The sequence below is a fragment of the Carcharhinus amblyrhynchos genome, chromosome 1, assembly GCF_965287045.1.
Source record: "Carcharhinus amblyrhynchos chromosome 1, sCarAmb.v2.hapA, whole genome shotgun sequence".
In the NCBI taxonomy this organism is placed as follows: domain Eukaryota; kingdom Metazoa; phylum Chordata; class Chondrichthyes; order Carcharhiniformes; family Carcharhinidae; genus Carcharhinus; species Carcharhinus amblyrhynchos.
The window spans coordinates 180060315-180083860 of record NC_137324.1 but is presented as its reverse complement, the minus strand read 5'-3'; the positions used below and the strand labels follow the sequence as shown (position 1 = coordinate 180083860).

At 48.4% G+C, this 23546-nt stretch overlaps 1 protein-coding gene across 1 annotated transcript; it reads right to left on the bottom strand.

Annotated features, from left to right (window-relative positions):
• Positions 1-493: 493 nt before the first annotated feature.
• cisd2 (CDGSH iron sulfur domain 2) lies at positions 494-10730 on the bottom strand. The gene is made up of 3 exons (XM_080196276.1): positions 10566-10730; positions 7921-8135; positions 494-818 (listed from the first exon to the last, which is right to left on the bottom strand). The coding sequence occupies exons 1-3, from the start codon at positions 10663-10665 to the stop codon at positions 729-731; spliced, it is 405 nt and encodes a 134-aa protein (XP_080052402.1). The 5' UTR covers positions 10666-10730; the 3' UTR covers positions 494-728.
• Positions 10731-23546: the final 12816 nt, after the last annotated feature.

Below are 23546 nucleotides of genomic sequence, written 5' to 3'. Positions count from 1 at the left end.
CCACACAGAAATGTACTCTATGAACAGTATGCTCTGTCACTATAGCACACCAAGAAACAATACTCTTCACTGTCTCCCAATGTGATAATAAATTAAATCAGGAAATCAGAATCTCTATGAATTGACACCTGCTGTTCAGTACTAATTTCTCATGAAGTAAAAATAATAAATGTTTCAGTTTATTTTAGTACAGAAAAAGGTAATTATTTTTATAAGATGAGGAAGACATCAGCAACAAAGGCTGAGGTTCTCCCAATGTAGAAAACAGCTTCATGATTTCTGGGTGTGAGGTCCCTGTGACTCTGATCAAAAATGATCATGCTCGCCGTCTTTGCAAATTAAATTATTTGCACTCAGCAGCAAGACAAATGCACTTTATATTTCTTGAACAATAAAACATTGCTCATTGTTTTATTACACAACCTTTATGCGAAGACATACAAGAATTAGTCTTCAAAAGTAACTTGCATCTCAAAATAAAAGCACATCCCAGTTTTAAAGAATCACTTTAGTCTTTTTAATCATGAAAAAAAGTAGACTGTCCCAATTCTAATCGCTGTACATTGACAAATTACATTAGACGTTTGTTAATGACAAGTAAAGCTTTACAACTTCTGTACAAATTTGACTCAAAAGGTACGTTGATTGGAATGGTAAAGATCATGATTGCACTTTACAAATGATCTTTACATCACACGAACATTTAGCCATGAGTGAAATAAAAAATGTTATACTTCTTTCTTCTTAATGATCAACGGACCCACGTTATCACCCGTCAATTCATTATGTTTGTTGTGAGACCCATCACAAACAGGGAACTATAAAAGAAAAACACAAGGTCAGTCACATTTTCATTCCAGAGTATCGTACAAGCCCACAGTGTTCTGTCTGTCATGACACAAACATGGTACAGCCTGTCATAATGCTATTTCCTCAGTTCAGTATCAAAAGTAACCTGGTTTTATGATTACATTAAACCATACAGTTACTGAGGAAGGATTCCTGACCATATACACTTCACACAACTGAAAAATACAACATCACTTATCACTCGAGAGTAATTACAAAGGAATGAGGCAGAGCTGGCTGGAGTGGACTGGAAAAGGAGTTATCAGATGGCAGAACTTTGTAAAAATAATGCACGTTTCATTCACATTTCTCCATGCAACCCTTCTTTAACAAAGGCACAACATTTGCCACTTTCCAATCTTCAGGCACCTCACCTATGACAGTCAGGGATCCAAATATCTCTGCTAAGGGATCTGCAATTTCCTCCCTAGTCTCCCACAATGTCCTGGGATACACTTCATCAGGTCCCGAGGATTTATCTACCTTGATGCACATTAAGATTTCCAGCACCACCTCCTCTGTAATATGCACACACTTCAAGACATCGCTTTTTATTTCCCCAAGTTCCCTAACATCCATGCTTCTCTCAACAGTAAATACTGATTACAAATATTCATTTACAATCTCACCCATCTTTTGTGGATCTGCCCATAGATGACATTGTTGATGCTTCACAGCCACTATTCTCTCCCTAGTTACTCTTTTGCCTTTATGTAGTTGTAGAAGTTCTTTGTTTTGGCAGATCAGACAAAGGAAGATCCAATCTTGTGTCCTCTTTTTGCCCTCCTGATTTCTCTCTTAACTCTACTCCTACACCCTTTACACTCTTCAAGAGATCTATTTGATCCCAGCTGCCTCTGCATGTCATATGCTTTCTTCTTCTTGGCCAGGGCCTTAATATCCCAAGTCACTCCCTACTTCTGCCAGCCTTGCCCTTCACTAAGAGGAATGTGCTTATCCTGAACCCTGACTAACACTTTTGAAAGCCTCCCACTTACCAGGCATCCGTTTGCCTTCCCACAGATTCCCCCAATCAACTTATGAAAGTTTCTATCTAACACCAGAGGGCATAACCTCAGAGTAAGGGTCACCCACAAGACAGATGAGGAGGAATTTCCTCGCAGAGGGGAATAAATCTATGGAATTATTTACCACAGAGGCTGGATTAAGTACGTTCAAAAAACAAAGAAAATTACAGCACAGGAACAGGCCCTTCAGCCCTCCAAGCCTGCAACCATCATATTGCCCGACTTAACTGAAACCCCCTACCCTTCCGGAGACCATATCCCTCTATTCCCGTCCTGTTCTTGTACTTGCCAAGATGTCCCTTAAAATTCACCACCATATCTGCTTCCACTACCTCCCTTGGCAACGAGTTCCAGGTACCCACCATCCTCTGTGTAAAGAATCTGCCTCGTACATCTCCTTTAAACTTTGCCCCTCGCACCTTAAACCTGTGCCCCCTAGTAACTGACTCTTCCGCCCTCATAGTCCAACGCCCTTTACCCATTGGCAATATATAAAGTTCTCTGGAACTGCACTCAGGCATAATAAAACCCAACATAATTCAATACAGCTCCAAGACAGCTCATTGCAAAATAGGCAACTGTGAAGGATATAGGTATTTAGCTGAATTGCTGCATCTGCCAGCATTGCGACCGGGGGACAGCGTGAGCAAGGGCTCACTCTGAATACAGGATTGTTCATAGTAACTTTGATAAAAAGTCTCATGCTAAGTTTCTGCATCTCTGATGCTGCAATGTAGGAAGTGATTGTATTTGAACAAGTTGCAAACAATCCTAGAATGAATCGGTGATCTTGCACTGAATTTTGTGCATCAGTCAATTCAGATTCTGGCTTGGTTCCCTTTGTAGGAAACATTGAGTATTTAAGTTAGTAGGTGTAGGAATTGCAAGGATTGGTGGCCACCAGTTAGTCTAACAAACTATAATTGCTTATTTACAGACACAGGGCTGCAAAACTTTGTGCTCGGCCCAGAGATCCTCATGCTCAATCCCCACTGGACAATTGGGTCATATGACCCTCCCAATGTACATCCCTTAAAGCGACAGATACTGCACCCACCCCTTCCACAATGAAGTTAAGGACTACATTTCTAATGACACAATCCATTTGCAACAGGCACCCACTAACAAAAAGAACATTGCACCCATAAATGAGCCAATGTAATTTACATAAACTCTTACCCATGGATGACCTAGCCATTCCCAAGGGGCAGGGGGCTGCTGTAGCTGGCAGCTTTTACTGGAATTGGCACTGGTCACATTGTTTGGCAACCCTTTCCATATCAACATCGATGCCAGTCCTCCCACAAGCATCTTGATCTTCATCACACCTGCATGGGCACGATGCCATTCTTCAAGTAATTAACTCCCTGCCTGATCTGGGGGATGCCCACTCATTTCCCAAAGGAAAACACCATCCCCACAACTAAGCTCATCTCTCCTGAGTTAATAATCCTTCATTTCCTCTGAAGCTCTCTCATTCTACAGTTATGTGAGCAGAAGACTGGTGAAGACAAATGTTAGAATCAGGTGAATTCATAATGGGCAGAGGTGGCAAAGCAGCTGAACAAATATTCTGGATCCACCTTCATTAAGGAGGATACAAATAACCTTCCAGAAATACTTGGGGACCAAAGGTCAGAAAATTATACTGGGGGAAATTCCTGGGATTAAAACCCAATCAATCCCCAGGGCCTGACATTCTGCATCCCAGAGTCCTCAAGGAAGTGGCCCTAGAAATAGTCATTACATTGGTGATCATTTTCCAGCATTCTATACACTCTGGAAGAATTCCAGACATCAGTGATGGGGAAAATGCTGGAGTCAATTATTAAGGATGTAATAATTAAGCATTTGGAAAGCAGTGACAGGTTTGGTTCAAGTCAGCATGGGTTCACTAAAGGGAAATTGTGCTTGACAAATCATCTGGAATTTGAGGATGTGACCAGTAAAGCAGACAATGGTGAACCAGCGGATGTTGTGTACTTGGACTTTCAAAAGGCTTTTGACAAGATCCCACACAAAAGATTAGTGAGTAAAATGAAAGCTCATGGTATTGGGGGTAATGTATTGACAGGGGCAGAAAACTGGTTGGCAGACAGGAAGTAGAGAGTGGGAATAAATGGCAGGCAATGACCAGATCAGTGCTGAGGCACCAGTGATTCACAGTATACATTAATGATTTGGACAAAGGGACTGAATGCAATATCTCCAAATTTGCAGATGACACTAAGCTGGGTGGCAGTGTGTGCTGTGAGGGGGATGCTAAGAGGCTGTAGGGTAACTTGGACAGGCTGGCTCAGTGGGCAAATACAATGTGGATAAATGTGAAGTTATCTACTTTGGTGGCAAAAACAGAAAGGAAGATTATTTGAACGGTGGCAGTTTACGAAAGGGGAAGGGCAGTGTGACCTGGGTGTGATGGTGGAACAATCGCTGGTGGTTGGCATGCAGATACAGCAGGCAGTGAAAGCTAATGGCATGCTGGCCTTCATAGCAAGAGGATTTGAGTATAAGAACATAAGAAATAGGAGCAGGAGTAGGCCATCTAGCCCTTCGAGCCTGCCCCGCCATTCAATAAGATCATGGCTGATCTGTCGTGGTTCCACAGTATAGGAGTAAGGATGTCTTGCTGCAGTTATACAGGGCATTGGTGAGGCCACATCTTGAGTATTGTGGTCAGTTTTGTTCTCCTAGTCTGAGGGAGGACATTCTTGTTACTGAGGGAGTCCAGCGAAGGTTCATCAGACCAATTCCCGGAATGGCTGCACTGACGTAAGAGAGACTGGATCGACTGGGCTTGTACTCACTGGAATTTAGAAGAATGAGAGGGAACCTCAAACAAAATCCTGATGGGACTGGACAGGCTAGGATGTGGGAAGAATGTTCCCGATGTTGGGGAAATGCAGAACTAGGGGTCACTAAGAATAAGGGGTAAGCCATTCAGGACTGAGATAAGAAAGACCTTCTTCATTCAGATTGTGAACCTGTGGAATTCTCTACCACAGAAAGCTGTTGAGGCCAGTTTATTAGATATGTTCAAGAGGGAGCTGGACATGGCCCTTGTGGCTAAAGGGATCAAGCAGTATGGAGAGAAAGTGGGGGTGGGATACTGAAAGTGCATGATCAGCCAACTTCTATACTCAATGCCCTGACTGAAAGCCAGCATGCCAAAAGCCTTCTTCATTGCCCTATGACTCCATCTCTGGAGAACTATGCACCTGAACTCCAAGGTCTCTGTTCCACGATAATCCCTAAGGTCCTACCATTCACCACAAAAGTTCTACCTTGATTTGACTTTCCAAAATGCAACACCTCACACTTATCTGTATTGAACTCCATTTGCCATTTCTCGACCCACTTCCCCAGTTGATCAAGATCTTGCTGCAATTTTTTGCTAACCTATGGTTGAGAGCCCCTCGTTGATGTTTGAAGATATATATTTGTAGGCCAACAAGAACAGTGCCCATTGCTGTATTCTACCAGAAGCAACTGGTGGGATCACTTCCTTGAAAAGCCTTAAAAGTTTCTTTAAATGTTCCTCTTTGGTGGACATCATCCAAACAAAAAAAACATCTGGCAAAGCCTGCAACAAACCCTCCACTGTTCAACGAAAGATGGTGCAAGCTGATGAAACTCCAAATGATACGTGTATATCGATATAGCCCTTTATGTGTCTACTCTCATTCTTCTTGATGCACCAACCAACTTCACAACCAGATGCTGTTTTGGGGATGGGGACATATTCAGTTTCACAGCCTGGATCACCATCAGCTTTAATCACCACCAATGAGGTTGGTCTTGTCTTGTTTAATTACTGGCATAATAGGCTTTTGATTTGATTTGTTGTAACATGTATTGGTGTACAGTAGAAAGTATTGTTTCTTGTCTTTACAGACAAGACAAAGCACACCATTCATAGAGTACAGTAAGGGAGAAGGAAGGGAGAGTGCAGAATGTATTGTTACAATCATAGCTAGGGTGTAGAGAAAAATCAACTTAAATACAAGTCTGATGGCAGCAGGGAAGAAGCTGTTCTTGAGTTGGGACCTCAGACTTTTGTATCTTTTTCCCCAATGGGAAAAGGTGGGAGAGAGAATGTCCAGGATGCATGGGGTCCTTGATTAGCTGGCTGCTTTTCTGAGACAGTGCAAAGTGTAGACAATGGATGGGACACTGGTTTGCGTGATGGACTGGGCTTCATTCACGACCCTTTGTAGTCACTTACGGTTTTGGTCAGAGCAGGAGACATACCAAGTTGTGATAGCATCTTTTCTGGTTGTTTCCATGGTAAAAGCTGGTGAGTGTTGTAGCTGACATGCCAAGTTTCCTTAGTCTTCTGAGAAAGTAGAGGCATTGGTGAGCTTTTTTAACTATAATGTCGGCATGGTGGGGAGCAGGACAGGTTGTTGATCTGGACACCTAAAAACTTGAAGTTCTCGACCATTTCCACTTCGATGACAATCTCCTTTGTTTTACTGACGTTGAGGGAAAGATTATTGTTGCTGCACCAGATTCTCTCTCTCTTGCTTGTACTCCAACGCCTCATTGTTTGTGATCTGAGCCACTACAGTGATTTCATCAGCAAACTGCAAATTGTACAGATCTGATGATGCCCAAGTTTTCCGGTTATTTTTCTATGAATGCGGAGCTCAGAGAGGTCTTGCCCTAAATAATGGCTTCCAGATCCGCATGGATTTTTGCTTGCAATCCTTTGAGCTTTCTCTGCTCCTCCTGGAACACCGCTTGGTATTTACAAGTGACTTTGTAAAGGCCCCCTTCTATTATCTTAAAGATCTCCAGCAACTCAATCGATCTCATGAAACCTATCATGTCCCATTAAACCCAGTCCCTGGCCTGACACCATTATTAACGGCCGTTACAGAAGACTGTAACTCACAGGAGTTATAGGTGTTGCTATTTTCTTTTTGACCTCACCAAGCTAGTCTAGTGCAGTGCTCATCAACTTCAGGGGTTGAACTCTGTCTGAGTTAGTGGTAAGTGAACTTGTTCACAGCAATAGGTGATGCCCCAGTATCTAGCTCCACCTTCAGATGCCAGCCATTTACTAAACACTATTGTAATGGAAGCTACCTTGCCCTCTTCCACATTGTTTAATGACTCAACATCTTGCACTCCTGCTGGATAATCCTCCAAACTATGCACTAGGGCTGCATTTTATTCTGCTGCTACTAGCCAGGCCTTGCTTGTTTTTAATTGTGCCTCAAATGACCTTTCCTCCCACACCCAAAATACTCCACTTCTTTAAATCTGCACTTTTCTGAGGTTGGGCTTCCCCCAAATCAAAAGTATTCTGTTACTCCTATTCTACTTAAATCATTGGTATTTAATGATTCTTCCTACTTCTGCATTCAACTCACCGCTTCAACTTGGTTCCTCACTTCTGGTGCTGCTACTACTCAATTTCCCAGTGGTGGATCGCAATACTTTAACCCCTGGACACCCTTCTTGGTGTTCTTTATTGCTGTCATATTTCCATCGCGACCATAAAAGTCAGCTCAGACTCAGCCAACGGTTTCCTCTGTATAGCTGCATTATTTACACCACACACTAAACGATCACTTAACATGTGGTTTATAGGTGTCCTTTCACAATGTTCTCAGTTCCAGCTCCAGGAGTCATTCTGGTTCAGGCTGCAAAGGCCTGTGCTCTGCCTAGAGATTCCTGCACTCATTCCCTATTGGGTGAGCGGGTCAAATGACCTTCCCAATATACACCCCTCAAAGAGGCCAGCTATTACAGCAGGCAAATTAATTCTTCTCTCCCTGCTGCCATTATTCACTTCTTGAAACAGTTATACACACAGTAACTAAAATTAGTCAAGCTTATTGTTGTTTATATTAACTTTTAAATCACATTCTGTTCTTCACAATCATGGGCAGGGCACTGCGCTGTAAACGATTCACTTTCAGTGCTCGTTAACGCCAATTAAAATCCAAATTAAGAGGATCGTCTGCTTTATGACCACAATCAGTTTTGAGTATGTTTCTGTCTAAACTGCCCCACAAAACACCCAATATCATACCGTCTTTGACCGCCAACATCTGCAGTACGCTGCCTTGGTGAACTGTAGATCTTCAATGTTGATTTCATTCACCACTTTGGGATTTTCCTTCTGAATTTTTAGATTAATCAAGCTGTCTTTTTGCTGTTTCTTTCGTGGGATGAAAGGTCGAATGGCAAGGTACCCAAGCAGTGCAAGAACTCCAAGGAACGGCAGCAATCGCAGCCATTCTGCAACTGTGGACAACAAAACGATATTTAATTAGAAAAACTAATAATTCACCACTGTTAGACAGAAGCAAACGGGAATTTATCACCTGTCAAGTTTTGGATTATTCAATTAAGAACATAAGAAATAGGAACAGGAGTAGGCCATCCAGCCCTTCGAGCCTGCCCCGCCATCGGTAAATTTATTCTGCAAAATAAACAACAATTGACAGGAGCGGGGAACAAACATGCTCAGATCACCTGAACAAATTGATTATTCCCTCTGCCAATGAAGGTGGGCAGTGCTACTGTTCACACCCCTCTAATTCTGTATACAATGGCTCAGACCTTCCAGTCTCTGGATTGGTCAGGGACTGAATGTACCCCACAAGATGCATCAACCCTCAAAAGTCCCAACACTGACTGTTGGAATTCCTTGTCAGTTTGGAATTTTGATGAGAATTCCCCTGTTCCAAGTCCTTATCTCAACTCAGAGTTAGAGTCAGGAACTTTGAACAATTCAGAGTGCTTACCTGAAAATCACCCAGAAAGATCTTGGTTTAACTGACACCTCTACCAAATCTCTCAACATCCCACCACTGACTCCCCACATCCACTCCTGGCCCACCCACCTGCCACCCTACAAATAGCCCTCACCCACCTACCTGACCTACACATTCACTCAAACAGCTTTGAGACTTTTCCACATTTACCAAAATACAACAGCCAGTGCTGTGGCTCGTCTTCCCCACATCATCCAGTGTTACAGCAAGCAACTCCATTGAGGAAGAATCAGGGATTGAAAAACCCAGCCAGAAATGTGGAGCAGGAAAGTAGGAGAGAAGTAGCAACTAAGTGATTGCCATTCCTTAGAAGATTTGAGCCAATATATCTCAAAAACTAATGAAAGGATTTCAATGAAACTTAGTACACTTGGTTCAAGGAAGAATAAATTAGTTTTTGCCAAACATTCAAAGTAATAAGACAAACATCTCATTGAAAATAGATCTTCAAACTGTATTATCCAGCCAGTGTAATAGCCATACATAATGACTATAACAGATAGAAACTATAACCAGACACTTAAAAGTAAAATACTCAAAAAGTTGTGTTTTCAATTTAAAAAGACATTCCATATGCCATCAACACAGAACAATTTATTTCCTCCCTCACACGATTTTAGTTTGCAAAAATAGTACATGACAGAAAACTACAACACATTCACAAACAGCACTGCTGATGTTCTGTATTTCCTCCATACCACATTTGTTTCAACATAATAAGTTTATTGCACAGGCTCCAGTTATAAAAAGCATGTCTTGAGAGAGGTCATTTGGCCCAGTGAATTTGTACGCTCTCTTTCAACACATGCTGTTTTGTGGTTCATTGTGAACATCAGTTTAGACATGAATAGTCATTTTAAAAGACTGTTCAAGCCAGAGGACAGGTACTGATTCTTGTTAGAATTTTATAAGTTTCTATGAGATCCCTTTGTACTCTTCTAAACTCCAATGAATATAATCCTAACCAACTTGGTCTCTTCTCATAAGACAGACCTGCCATCCCAGGTATCAGCCTAGTAAACCTTTGCTTCACTCCCTTGATAGCAAGGTCACCCTTCCAATTCTCAGGTCTATTGCTTTTCTTGCTAATTTTTATGCTTTTTGAGTCTAATACTGTTTCTAATTTCCTTTTGTAAACCATGGCTTGGCCACAGTTCCCTTTTCACTCTTGCGCCAAATAGGAATAAACAATTTTTGAAGTTCACCTATTCATTCCTTAAATGCCTGCCATTGTCTGTCCACTGTTCATGGCCAATTCACACCTCATATTATCATAGTTACCTTTATGGAAATGCAGGACCCTGGTCTCAGAATCAACTACATCACTATCTACCTTGACAAAGAATCAGATAATACATCTCCAAAGGTTCTCTCACAACTCAATTGGCAACTAATCCCTTCTCATTGCACAACACAGTCTAAGATGATCTGTCCCCTTATTGGTTCCTCAATGTATTTTTCCAGACAACCATCCCATATTCACTCCAGAAATTCCTCCTCTGTGCACAGGTCCCCCATGTTCTTAAATTCTAACAGCCATCACAGCTTCACTGGCTGTGAACTACTTTTTATTCATTCATGGGACACACTGCTGGCTAGCCAGCACTTACTATCCATCCCTGAGGACAGTTGAGAATCAACCACATTGCTGAGGCTCTAGAGTCACATGTAGGCCAGACCAGGTAAGGACGGCAGATTTCCTTCCCTGGGGGTTTTACCGACAGTCGGCGGTGGTTTTATGGCCATCAGCAGGTTGTTAATTCCAGGTATGTTTTACTGAATTCAGGCTGCACTCGCCGCGGGGGGGGGGTGGGGAACGGCCTGAGCACAGCCTCCCTCACCCCGGGCCTGTCGCCCAGCTCCACAATCTCCGGGCCCCGGGCTCGGCGCTGCTGACCTGTGAGGCGGGCGAAGCCGCTCAGAGTGTCGGGGATGGGGATCCGCTTCAGGTAGGCGGGCAGCTGGATTTTGATGATCCTGCCCAGGGTCTCCAGCATTCTGATGCCCCCGGCCCGCGCCTGCGCGCTCTGCTGCTTCCGGCCGGCCGCCTGCGCGCGCAGCACCGGGGTGACGTCACTGCCGCCCGGTGGTTGGCTGCGGCGTCAGTGCCAAATGTCCGCTTCCCATTGGCTCCCACAAAGGTGAAAGGGTGAGCGGGAAAACCGAAAAATCTTCAACGGTCAGTATCCCAGATACCCCCTAACCCCCCCCAGATACCCCCAACCCCCCCCCAGATACCCCCTAACCCCCCCCAGATACCCCCTAACCCCCCCCAGATACCCCCAAATACCCCCCCCAGATACCCCCAAATACCCCCCCAGATACCCCCAAATACCCCCCCAGATACCCCCTAACCCCCCCCAGATACCCCCAACCCCCCCCCAGATACCCCCTAACCCCCCCCCAGATACCCCCAAATACCCCCCCAGATACCCCCTAACCCCCCCCCAGATACCCCCAAATACCCCCCCAGATACCCCCAACCCCCCCCAAATACCCCCAAATACCCCCCCAGATACCCCCTAACCCCCCCCCAGATACCCCCTAACCCCCCCCCAGATACCCCCAAATACCCCCCCCAGATACCCCCAACCCCCCCCCAGATACCCCCAAATACCCCCCCAGATACCCCCTAACCCCCCCCAGATACCCCCAAATACCCCCCCAGATACCCCCAACCCCCCCCAGATACCCCCAAATACCCCCCCAGATACCCCCTAACCCCCCCCAGATACCCCCAAATACCCCCCCCAGATACCCCCAACCCCCCCCAAATACCCCCAAATACCCCCCCAGATACCCCCTAACCCCCCCCCAGATACCCCCTAACCCCCCCCCAGATACCCCCAAATACCCCCCCCAGATACCCCCAACCCCCCCCAGATACCCCCAAATACCCCCCAGATACCCCCTAACCCCCCCAGATACCCCCTAACCCCCCCCAGATACCCCCAAATACCCCCCCAGATACCCCCAACCCCCCCCAAATACCCCCAAATACCCCCCCAGATACCCCCTAACCCCCCCCAGATACCCCCAAATACCCCCCCCAGATACCCCCTAACCCCCCCAGATACCCCCAAATACCCCCAACCCCCCCAAATACCCCCAAATACCCCCCAGATACCCCCTAACCCCCCCCAGATACCCCCAAATACCCCCCCAGATACCCCCTAACCCCCCCCAGATACCCCCAAATACCCCCCCAGATACCCCCAAATACCCCCCCAGATACCCCCTAACCCCCCCCAGATACCCCCAACCCCCCCCAGATACCCCCTAACCCCCCCAGATACCCCCAAATACCCCCCCAGATACCCCCTAACCCCCCCCAGATACCCCCAACCCCCCCCAGATACCCCCTAACCCCCCCCAGATACCCCCAAATACCCCCCCCAGATACCCCCTAACCCCCCCCAGATACCCCCAAATACCCCCCCCAGATACCCCCAAATACCCCCCCAGATACCCCCAAATACCCCCCCAGATACCCCCTAACCCCCCCCCAGATACCCCCAACCCCCCCCAGATACCCCCAAATACCCCCCCAGATACCCCCAAATACCCCCCCAGATACCCCCAAATACCCCCCCAGATACCCCCAAATACCCCCCCAGATACCCCCTAACCCCCCCCAGATACCCCCAAATACCCCCCCAGATACCCCCAAATACCCCCCCAGATACCCCCAACCCCCCCCAGATACCCCCAAATACCCCCCCAGATACCCCCAAATACCCCCCCAGATACCCCCAAATACCCCCCCCAGATACCCCCTAACCCCCCCCCAGATACCCCCAAATACCCCCCCAGATACCCCCTAACCCCCCCAAATACCCCCCCAGATACCCCCTAACCCCCCCAGATACCCCCTAACCCCCCCAGATACCCCCTAACCCCCCCCAGATACCCCCTAACCCCCCAGATACCCCCTAACCCCTCCCCAGATACCCCCTAACCCCCCCCAGATACCCCCAACCCCCCCCAGATACCCCCTAACCCCCCCAGATACCCCCTAACCCCCCCAGATACCCCCAAATACCCCCTAACCCCCCAGATACCCCCTAACCCCCCCACATACCCCCAAATACCCCCCCAGATACCCCTAACCCCCCCCAGATACCCCCAAATACCCCCCCAGATACCCCCTAACCCCCCCCAGATACCCCCTAACCCCCCCCAGATACCCCCAAATACGCCCTAACCCCCCCAGATACCCCCAAATACCCCCCCAGATACCCCCTAACCCCCCCAGATACCCCCAAATACCCCCTAACCCCCCCCAGATACCCCCAACCCCCCCAGATACCCTCTAACCCCCCCAGATACCCCCAAATACCCCCTAACCCCCCCAGATACCCCCAAATGCCCCCTAATCCCCCCAGATACCCCCAGATACCCCCAAATACCCCCCCAGATACCCCCAGATACCCCCAACACCCCCCCCAGATACCCCCAAATACCCCCCAGATACCCCCTAACCCCCTCAGATACCCCCAAATACCCCCAACCCCCCCAGATACCCCCAACCCCCCCCCAGATACCCCCAAATACCCCCAACCCCCCCAAATACCCCCTAACCCCCCCAGATACCCCCAAATACCCCCTAACCCCCCCAGATACCCCCAGATACCCCCAACCCCCCCAGATACCCCCAAATACCCCCAACCCCCCCAAATACCCCCTAACCCCCCCCCAGATACCCCCAAATACCCCCAACCCCCCCAGATACCCCCAAATACCCCCCAACCCCCCCAGATACCCCAACCCCCCCAGATACCCCCAGATACCCCCTAACCCCCCCCAAATACCCCCTAACCCCCCCAACCCCCCCAGATACCCCCTAACCCCCCCAGATACCCCCAAATACCCCCAACCCCCCCAAATACCCCCTAACCCCCCAGATACCCCCAAATACCCCCAACCCCCCCCAAATACCCCCTAACCCCCCAGATACCCCCAAATACCCCCTAACCCCCCAGATACCCCCTAACCCCCCCCAGATGCCCCCAAATACCCCCTAACCCCCCCAGATACCCCCTAACCCCCCCAGATACCCCCAAATACCCCCAACCCCCCCAACCCCCCCAAATACCCCCTAACCCCCCAGATACCCCAAAATACCCCCAACCCCCCCAGATACCCCCAAATACCCCCAACCCCCCAGATACCCCCAAATACCCCCTAACCCCCACCCAGATACCCCCAAATACCCCCAACCCCCCCAGATACCCCCAAATACCCCCACACCCCCAGATACCCCCTAACCCCCCCAGATACCCCCAAATACCCCCAACCCCCCCAAATACCCCCTATCCCCCCCAGATACCCCCAAATACCCCCAACCCCCCACAGATACCCCCAAATACCCCCTAACCCCCCCAGATACCCCCAAATATCCCCTAAACTCCCCAGATACCCCCTCCCCCCAGATACCCCCAAATACCCCCTAAACTCCCCAGATACCCCCTAACCCCCCCAGATACCCCCAAATACCCCCTAAACTCCCCAGATACCCCCAACCCCCCCAGATACCCCCAAATACCCCCTAGACTCCCCAGATACCCCCTAACCCCCCCCAGATACCCCCAAATACCCCCTAAACTCCCCAGATACCCCCTAACCCCCCAGATACCCTCAAATACCCCCTAAACTCCCCAGATACCCCCAACCCCCCCAGATACCCCCAAATACCCCCTAAACTCCCCAGATACCCCCTAACCCCCCAGATACCCCCTAAACCCCAGATACCCTCAAATACCCCCTAAACTCCCCAGATACCCCCTAAACCCCAGATACCCCCAAATACCCCCTAAACTCCCCAGATACCCCCAAATACCCCCTAAACTCCCCAGATACCCCCTAACCCCCCCAAACACCCCCTAAACTCCCCAGATACCCCCAACACCCCCTAAACTCCCCAGATACCCCCAAATACCCCCTAAACTCCCCAGATACCCCCAAATACCCCCCGATACCCCCAAATACCCCCTAAACTCCCCAAATACCCCCAGATACCCCCAAATACCCCCTAAACTCCCCAGATACCCCCAAATACCCCCTAAACTCCTGATACCCCCAGATACCCCCTAACCCCCCCAGATACCCCCAAATACCCCCTAAACCCCCCAGATACCCCCTAACCCCCCCAGATACCCCCTAACCCCCCAGATACCCCCAAATACCCCCCAGATACTCCTAAACTCCCCAGATACCCCCAAATACCCCCCAGATACCCCCAAATACCCCCCAGATACCCCCAAATACTCCAACCCCCGATACCCCCTAAATTCCCCAGATACCCCCCAACCTCCCAAATACCCCCAATCTCCCCCAGATACCCCCCAGTCTCCCCAGATACCCCCAAATACCCCAACCCCCAGATACCCCCTAAACCCCCCCCAGATACCCCCTAAACTCCCCAGATACCCCCTAATAACCCCCCCAACCTCCCAAATACCCCCCCAGATGCCCCCCAATCTCCCAAATACCCCCTAAATCCCCCATATACCCCCAAATACCCCCTAAACTCCCCAGATACCACCAACCTCCAAAATACCCCCTAAACACCCCCAAATGCCCCCAACCTCCCAAATAGCCCCTAAACCCCCCAAATACCCCCTAACCCCCCCAACCTCCCAGATACCCCCTAACCCCCCAACCTCCCAAATACCCCCTAAACCCCCAAATACCCCCAAACCCCCCAACCTCCCAGATACCCCCTAACCCCCCAAAACTCCCTAGCCTCCCAGATACCCCTTAACCCCCCGACCTCCCAAATACCTCCTAAATCCCCAAATACCCCTAAACCCCCCAAATACCTCCAACCCCCCAGATACCCCCAAATCCCCAAATACCCTCTGCCTCAAATACCCCGTCAACCCACAAATATTCCCTCACCTCCAAAAACCCTCTTCACCCCCAAATATCCCCATCCCTGAATACCCACCTCACCCAAGCCCCCTCACTCCCAAACACCGCCCTTTCCCCCAAATACCCCCTTACCCTCCAACTACCCCCTCACCCCAAAATCCCTTCCTTACCCCCAAATACTGTCCTCACCCCCAAAATACCCCACCTCCAAAAACTCCCCTCACTCCAAAATACCCCCAAATGCCTGCCCACCTCCAAATACTCCCCTCACCCCCAAATACATAAACGCTAGGAGTAGGCCATTTGGCTCCTCAAGCCTGCTCCGCCATTCAATGGCTGATCTTTTTGTGGACTCAGCTCCACTTACCATAATCCTTAATTCCTTTACTGTTCAAAAATTTATCCTTGCCTTTATAAACATTCAATGAGGTAGCCTCAACTTCTTCACTGGGCAGGGAATTCCACAGATTCTCAACTCTTTGTGTGAAAAAGTTCCTCCTCAACTCAGTCCTAAATCTGCTTCCCTTTATTTTGAGGCTGTGCCCCCTAGTTTCATCTAATCTATTCCCTTCATAATCCTATACAATTCCATAAGATCTCCCCTCATTCTTTTGAATTCCAATGAGTATAGCCCCAGTCTCTCCTCATAAGCCAACCCTCTCAACTCCAGAATCAACCTCTGCACCCCCTCTAGTGCCAGTATATCCTTTCTCAAATAAGGAGACCAAAATTGTACACAGTACTCCAGGTGTGGCCTCACCAGCACCTTATACAGCTGCAACATAACCTGGCTGTTTTTTAAGCTCCATCCCTCTAGCAATGAAGGACAAAATTCCATTTGCCTTCTTAATTACCTGCTGCACCTACAAACCAACTCCTTGAGATTCCTGCACAAGGACACCCAGGTCCCTCAGCACAGCAGCATGCTGCAATTTTTTACCACTTAAAATAATAGACCACATTGCTGTTATTCCTACCAAAGTGGATGACCTCACATTTACCAATATTGTACTCCATCTGCCAAACCCCCGCCCACTCACTTAGACTGTCCTTATCCCTTTGCAGACTTTCAGCATTCTCTGCACATTTTGCTCTGCCATCCATCTTAGTGTCATCTGTGAATTTTGACACACTACACCTGGTCCCCAACTCCAAATCTTCTATATAAATCGTAAACAATTACTGCTCCAACACTGATCCCTGAGGCCCACCACTAGTCACTGATTGCCAACCAGAAAAACACACATTAAACCCCACATCCAATACCCCCCTCACCCCCAAATACTCCCCCAAATAACCCCTAGCCCCCAAATACCCCTTAAACCTCCAAATCCCCCTCATCCCCCAAAGCCCTTCACCCCCAAATAACCCCTCATCCCCCAAAACCCTCTCATCCCCAGATAAACCTATCACCCCAAGTACTCCCCAGCCCCCAAAATATCCCGACCCCAAATACCCCTCATCCCCCCAAACACTCCCGCACCCCCAAATATTCCCTCACCTCCAATTACCCTGTCACTCCCAAATACCCCCTCACCCCTAAATAGCCCCAACCATTAAATAGCCCCCTTGCTCCCAAATACCCCACAGCCCCAAATACCCACCTCACCCGAAAACCCCCCTCACCTCCAAATACCCCTCACCCCCAAATACCTCTCACCCTCAAATACTGTCATCCCCAAATACCCCACCCCAAATACCCCCTTACACCCAAATACACCCTCACCCCCAAAATACACCCTCACTCCCCAAATACCCTCCTTACCCCAAAATACCTTCCTTACCCTCAAATATCCTCCTCACCCCCAAATACCCCCCAGCTCCAAAAACCCCCGTCACTCCAATACCCTCTCTCCCAAATACCCCCTCCACTCCCAAATATCCCCTCACCCCCAAATACCCCCATCTCCAAATACACCCACCCCCCAAATACCCCCTTACCCCAATACACCCTCACCCTCAAATGCTTCCTCACCCCAAATACCACCCATTACCCCCAAATAGCCCCACCCCCAAATAACCCCTCTTCCCCTATTACCCCCTCATCCTCCCAAACATCCTCAGCCCCAAAATATCCCCTCAACTCCATATATCCCCTCACCCCCAAATATCCCCCTCACCCACAAATAACCCCTCACCTGCAAATACCCTCCTCACCCCCCAAATACCAGTCTCACCCCTAAATGTCCCCAACCATCAAATAGCCCCCTCACCCCCAAATACCTCCATCAGCCCTGAATACCCACCTCACCCCAAAATAACCACCTCACTCCCAAAAATCCCCTCCCCCAAAATGTCCCCCAACCCTCAAATACCATCTTCCCCAAATACCTCCACCCCCAAATAACCCCTCACCCCCAAATAACCCCTCACCCCCAAATAACCCCTTACCCCAAAATACCTTTCTTACCCTCAAATACCCTCCTCACCTCCAAATATCCCTCACCTCCAAATGCTCCCATACTCAAATACCCCTTCACCCCAAATACCCCTCACGCTCCCAAACACACCCATTCCCAAATACCCCCTCATCCCAATACATCCTCACTCCCAAATACCCCCTCACCCCCAAATGCCTCCTCACCCCCAACTACCCCACTTATCTCCAAATAGCCCCACACTCACCCCCAAATAGCCCCTCATCTTCCAAATTATCCCTATCCCCAAAATTCCTCTTCACCTCCAATTACTTCTCTCACTTCCAAAACCCCCTCAATCCAAAATTCCCCTCTCACCTCCAAAACCCCCTCAACCCAAAATTCCCCTCATCCCCAAATAGCCTCTCACTCCCAAATACCCCCAAAAACCCCCTCATCCCAAATATCCCTTCACCCCCAAAAATCTCCTAACCCACAAATACCCACTCACCCACAGATACCTCCCTCACCCTAAATGCCCCCTCAACTCCAAAACCCCCTCATCCCCAAAATCCCTCCCAAAACTGAAAAACCTTCTCACCCCCAAATACTCCCTCACCAAAATACCCAATGACACGTTGAAGCCTCAACCACGAAAACCACAAACTCCCCCACCCCTCAAAATTCCAACCCCACGCCAATACATTCTCACCCAAAACTCTCCCTCACCCCAAAACTCCAACACCACCCCAATACATCCTCACCCAAAACTCCCCCACGCCCCCAAACCTCCACCACCCCTCTCACCAATACACACCTCACCCCCACCCCACCCCCAAAACCTTACCACCCCTCCCACCCACACACGTTACCTCCATCCACCCCCAAAACCCTTACACCCCTCCCACCCACATGCACTTTATCCCCACTCCACCCCAAAAACCCACCACACCTCCCACTCATACACACCTCACCCCGACTTCACCATCCCGATATCCAAACTCTCTTTGAATTCTCAATTGCCAAACCCCAACACCCTACCAATATGCCCCCAGCCCCAAATACCCTCTCACCCTTCCACCACCCCCCAAATACCCCAACCCTCTCCACATACCCCAACACCCTTACTGGGTGGGGGGGTGGGGGGTGGAGGGTGTTGTGGGGTGTTGTGGGGGAGTGGTCAGGTACCAAGCCAGCACAGCTTCATGAAGAATCAGTTGGCGGAGCAGCACTATTTTCTCCACATGCCATTTGAACAGTGTTAATAATCTAGTGAGCAGCACTTGATAGACTGGTGTATGGCCGTGCAGCTTGAAGGGAACTTTACTCCTGACTGCCGTATCCATCATTCGCAAATCAGGGGTGTGATGGAGTACTTTCCACTTGCCTGGATGAGTGCAGTTCCAACAACATTCCAGAAACTCAACATCATTCAGGATAAAGAAATCCAAACTTATTTGGGGAAGGCAGGAACAGATTACTGAGTTGGATGTTCACCAATGATCATAATGAATGGCAGAGCAGGCTTGAAGGGCTAAATGGCCTACACTTACTCTTTTTTCCTATGTTTCTCTAAAGTAGCCCACTCAATTGACACCCCCATCTAGCACTTTAAACATTTACTCCCTCCAGCACAGTGGCATCTGTGTGGGTCATCTCCGAGATGCACTGCAGTAACTCACCAAATCTCTGTAACTAATACCTCCCTACTTGACAGTACAGCTTTGACAAAGTACTGAACTCAGGAAATTGGTGATTGACAAAATTTTGTGTAGGGAGGGAAGAGCTTTCAAACTTGTCTTTTACAATCAAGGAATGATCTGAGAGAGGAAACAGGACACGGCAAGACCTGAAAGCTGAAGCCTTGAAGTATTAATTAAGGAAGCTGGTAGACAATTGGTTGGTGAGTTTTGAGGTTTTTTTTATTTTCTCTAAACTGGGGCAGTGTTAAGCTAGTACTGGAGAGATATAAGTACTTTATTAAATTTATAGTTTAACTATTTAATATAACTACAACTAATCGTTGAATGATAGGTTTCAGATTTAGAACTAATTGACTTAAGAAAATGTAATTGATATAGCAGGGTGGGTAATGTGTTAAATTACATGTGGATTATGTGGGAGCTAGTAAACACCAGCATGGTCCACAATCGCAACTTCAGCTCAGAAATGATGAACTGGAGTCCAAACTGCAATGCATCATGAAGATAGAAAGTTACCTGGACAAGAGGCAAGTCATGTCTTAGTTCCATGTCATGATTTAGCACTTCAGATTGAGTCTGTGTGACTGTGAGTGAGGCAGGTATGGGGATCCAGAAGTAAAACTCAAGGGGTCTGTCCCTTGCATTTGTTACAAAGTTCTTGCAGTTTGTGTTCATGAGAGCATGGACTGTAGGAAAGATGTAGGGTGTCGAGAAAGATCAACATAATACATGGTAGCTCCAGTCAAAAGTCTGATGGCAGCAGGGAAGAAAAATAGTTAATTTATTAGTACAAATAGTCTTACATCAACACTGCAAATGAAGTTACTGTGAAAATCCCCTAGTCGCCACACTCCAGCATCTGTTCAGGTACACCGAGGGAGAACTTGGCATGGCTAATTCACCTAATCTGCACATCTTTGGACTGTGGAAGGAAACTGGAGCACCCGGAGGAAACCCATGCAGACAGGGGAGAATGTGCAAACTCCACACAGTGATCCAAGTTGGGAATCGAACCCAGGTCCCTGGTGCTGAGACGCAGCAGTGCTAACGACTATGCCACCATGCTGCTCAAGAAGCTGTTCTTGAGTCAGTTGGTACGTGATCTCAGACTTTTGTATCTTTTTCCCATGGAAGAAGGTGGAAGAGAGAATGTCTGGTGTGCGTAGGGCCCTTGATAATGCTGACTGCTTTTCCAAGGCAACGGGAAGTGCAGACAGAGTCAATGGATGGAAGGTTAGTTTGTGTGATGCACTGGGCAATGTTCACAAAATTTTGCAGTTTCTTGCAGTCTCGGTCAGTGCTAAGAGCACTGCTTTACTTAATCTATTATTAACGACCTGGCCTTGAGTGTATAGAGCATAATTTCAAAATTTTTGGGTGTCACTAAACTCAGAAACATTGTGAGCTTGGGGAGGACAGTTATGGACAGAAACAGGCTGGTGGAATGGATGGATACATGGCAGATCACACTTAAGAACATAAGAACATAAGAAATAGGAGCAGGAGTAGGCCATCTAGCCCTTCGAGCCTGCCCCGCCATTCAATAAGATCATGGCTGATCTGTTGTGGCTCAGTTCCACTTTCCCGCCCTCTCCCCATAACCCTTAATCCCCTCTCTTATCAAGAACCCATCAACCCGCTTCTTAAAAATATTTAGCGAGGCAGCCTCCACCACTTCAACGGGCAGAGAATTCCAGAGATTCACCACCCTTTGAGTGAAGAAGTTCCTCCTCAACTCCGTTCTAAACCACCTCCCCTTTATCTTGAGGCTGTGCCCCCTAGTCCTACTGTCTTTTTTGAGCGGGAAGAGTCTCTCCACCTCTATCCTATCCATCCCATTCATCATCTTATACGTCTCAATGAGATCTCCCCTCATTCTTCTAAACTCTAACGAGTACAAGCCTAGTTTATTCAGCCTCTCCTCATAGCTCAATCCCCTCAACTCCGGTATCAGCCTAGTAAACCTCCTCTGCACTCCCTCCAGGGCCAAAATATCCTTGCGCAGGTGCGGCGCCCAAAACTGCACACAGTACTCCAGCTGCGGCCTCACCAATGCCCTATACAGCTGCAGCAAGACCTCCCTACTTTTATATTCAATCCCCCTCGCTATGAAGGCCAGCATCCCATTTGCCTTCCTGACCACCTGCTGCACCTGCAAGCTGGGTTTTTGCGACTCATGCACAAGGACCCCGAGGTCCCTCTGCACCGTCGCCTGCTGCAGTTTTTCGCCCCATAAGTAATAGTCCTTCCTACCATTCTTCCTACCAAAGTGGACCACCTCACACTTGCCAACATTAAATTCCATTTGCCATTTCCTGGCCCATTCGCCCAGCCTATCTAGATCCTTCTGCAGACTCTCCACACCCTCCGCACAATTTGCCTTTCCCCCAATCTTGGTGTCATCAGCAAATTTCGACACCCTGCACTCGGTTCCCTCCTCCAGATCATCTATATAAATGGTAAATAGCTGAGGCCCCAGCACCGACCCCTGGGGCACCCCACTAGTCACCAACCGCCAATCCGAATAGCACCCATTGACCCCCACTCTCTGCCTCCTATTTGACAACCAATCCTCTATCCACGCTAACACCCTACCCCCAACTCCATGTCCCCTGATCTTCTGCAATAACCTCTTGTGAGGTACCTTGTCAAACGCCTTCTGAAAATCCAGAAAGACCACATCCGCCGGCTCTCCTCTATCCACTGCCCTAGACACATCCTCATAGAACTCCAGTAAATTTGTCAGACACGACTTCCCTTTAATGAAACCGTGTTGCGTCCGCCCTATCAAGCAATTCCCTTCAAGATGCCTCGCAATTTCCTCCTTAATGACGGATTCTAACATTTTACCTACCACAGACGTTAAACTAACCGGCCTATAATTCCCCGCCTTTTGCCTGGCACCCTTCTTAAACAACGGCGTAACATTAGCCGTTTTCCAATCTTCCGGCACTTCCCCGGAATCCAGCGACGTCTGGAAAATAACCACCAAGGCATCCACTATAACCTCCGCCATTTCTTTCAGAACCCTTGGATGCATTCCATCCGGTCCTGGGGACTTGTCCACAATCAGCCCCTCCAGTCTGTCGAGCACCACCTCTCTAGTAACAGTAATGTCATTAAGACCCTCCATTCCTACCACCTTTCCATCTCTAACACCCGGCAAATTATTCACGTCCTCCTCCGTGAAGACAGAAACAAAAAAGTTATTCAAGACCTTAGCCATATCCCCATCCCCTACCACTAGCTCCCCTTTCTCATCCTCTAAAGGACCAACGTTCACCCTAGCCAGCCTCTTCGTTTTTATATATTTATAAAAACTCTTGCTATCCTTTTTTATATTAAGTGCTAGCCCAGCCTCATAGCTTCTCCTACCCTCCTTTATCAACTTCTTTGTCAATCTTTGTTGACATTTAAACCTTTCCCAATCCTCTTCTCGCCCACTGCTCTTAGCTACTCTAAATTCCTCCGCTTTTAATTTAACACTTTCCTTCACCTCCTTCGTTATCCACGGCTTATTACCTCTCCTCCTACTGTCCTTTTTAACCATCGGAATAAATTTCTGCTGAGCACCAAGAAAGATCTCCTTAAAGATCCTCCACTGCTCCTCAGCAGACCTACCTTCCAACGCACTCCCCCAGTCCACATTTGCCAATTCTTCTCTCATCCTACCATACTCCCCTCTATTCAAAAAACTAATTAGGGGGGGGGAGGGTGCGAGGGTAGGTGACGCTACGAGGTCTAAAGTTAAGGATAGGGTACAGGTAAGGGAAGAGGCCGAGGATGTCCCAATTGGTGGCGTTACGGCAAATAGGGTCCAGGTGAAGGCTGGGATGAAAGCGCTTTATCTGAATGCACGAAGCATTCGGAATAAAGTGGATGAGCTGGTGGCGCAGATCGACACAAATGGATACGATCTGGTGGCCATTACAGAGACGTGGCTGC

Excerpts from the sequence above, each read along its gene's own strand:
- cisd2 (XM_080196276.1), bottom strand. The coding sequence starts at position 10,665 with ATGCTGGAGACCCTGGGCAGGATCATCAAAATCCAGCTGCCCGCCTAC. Across the intron at positions 8,136-10,565 it reads CGGCTTCGCCCGCCTCACAG|TTGCAGAATGGCTGCGATTG; the intron begins GTCAGCAGCGCC and ends TGTTGTCCACAG. Across the intron at positions 819-7,920 it reads GATGTTGGCGGTCAAAGACG|TTCCCTGTTTGTGATGGGTC; the intron begins GTATGATATTGG and ends TTTCTTTTATAG.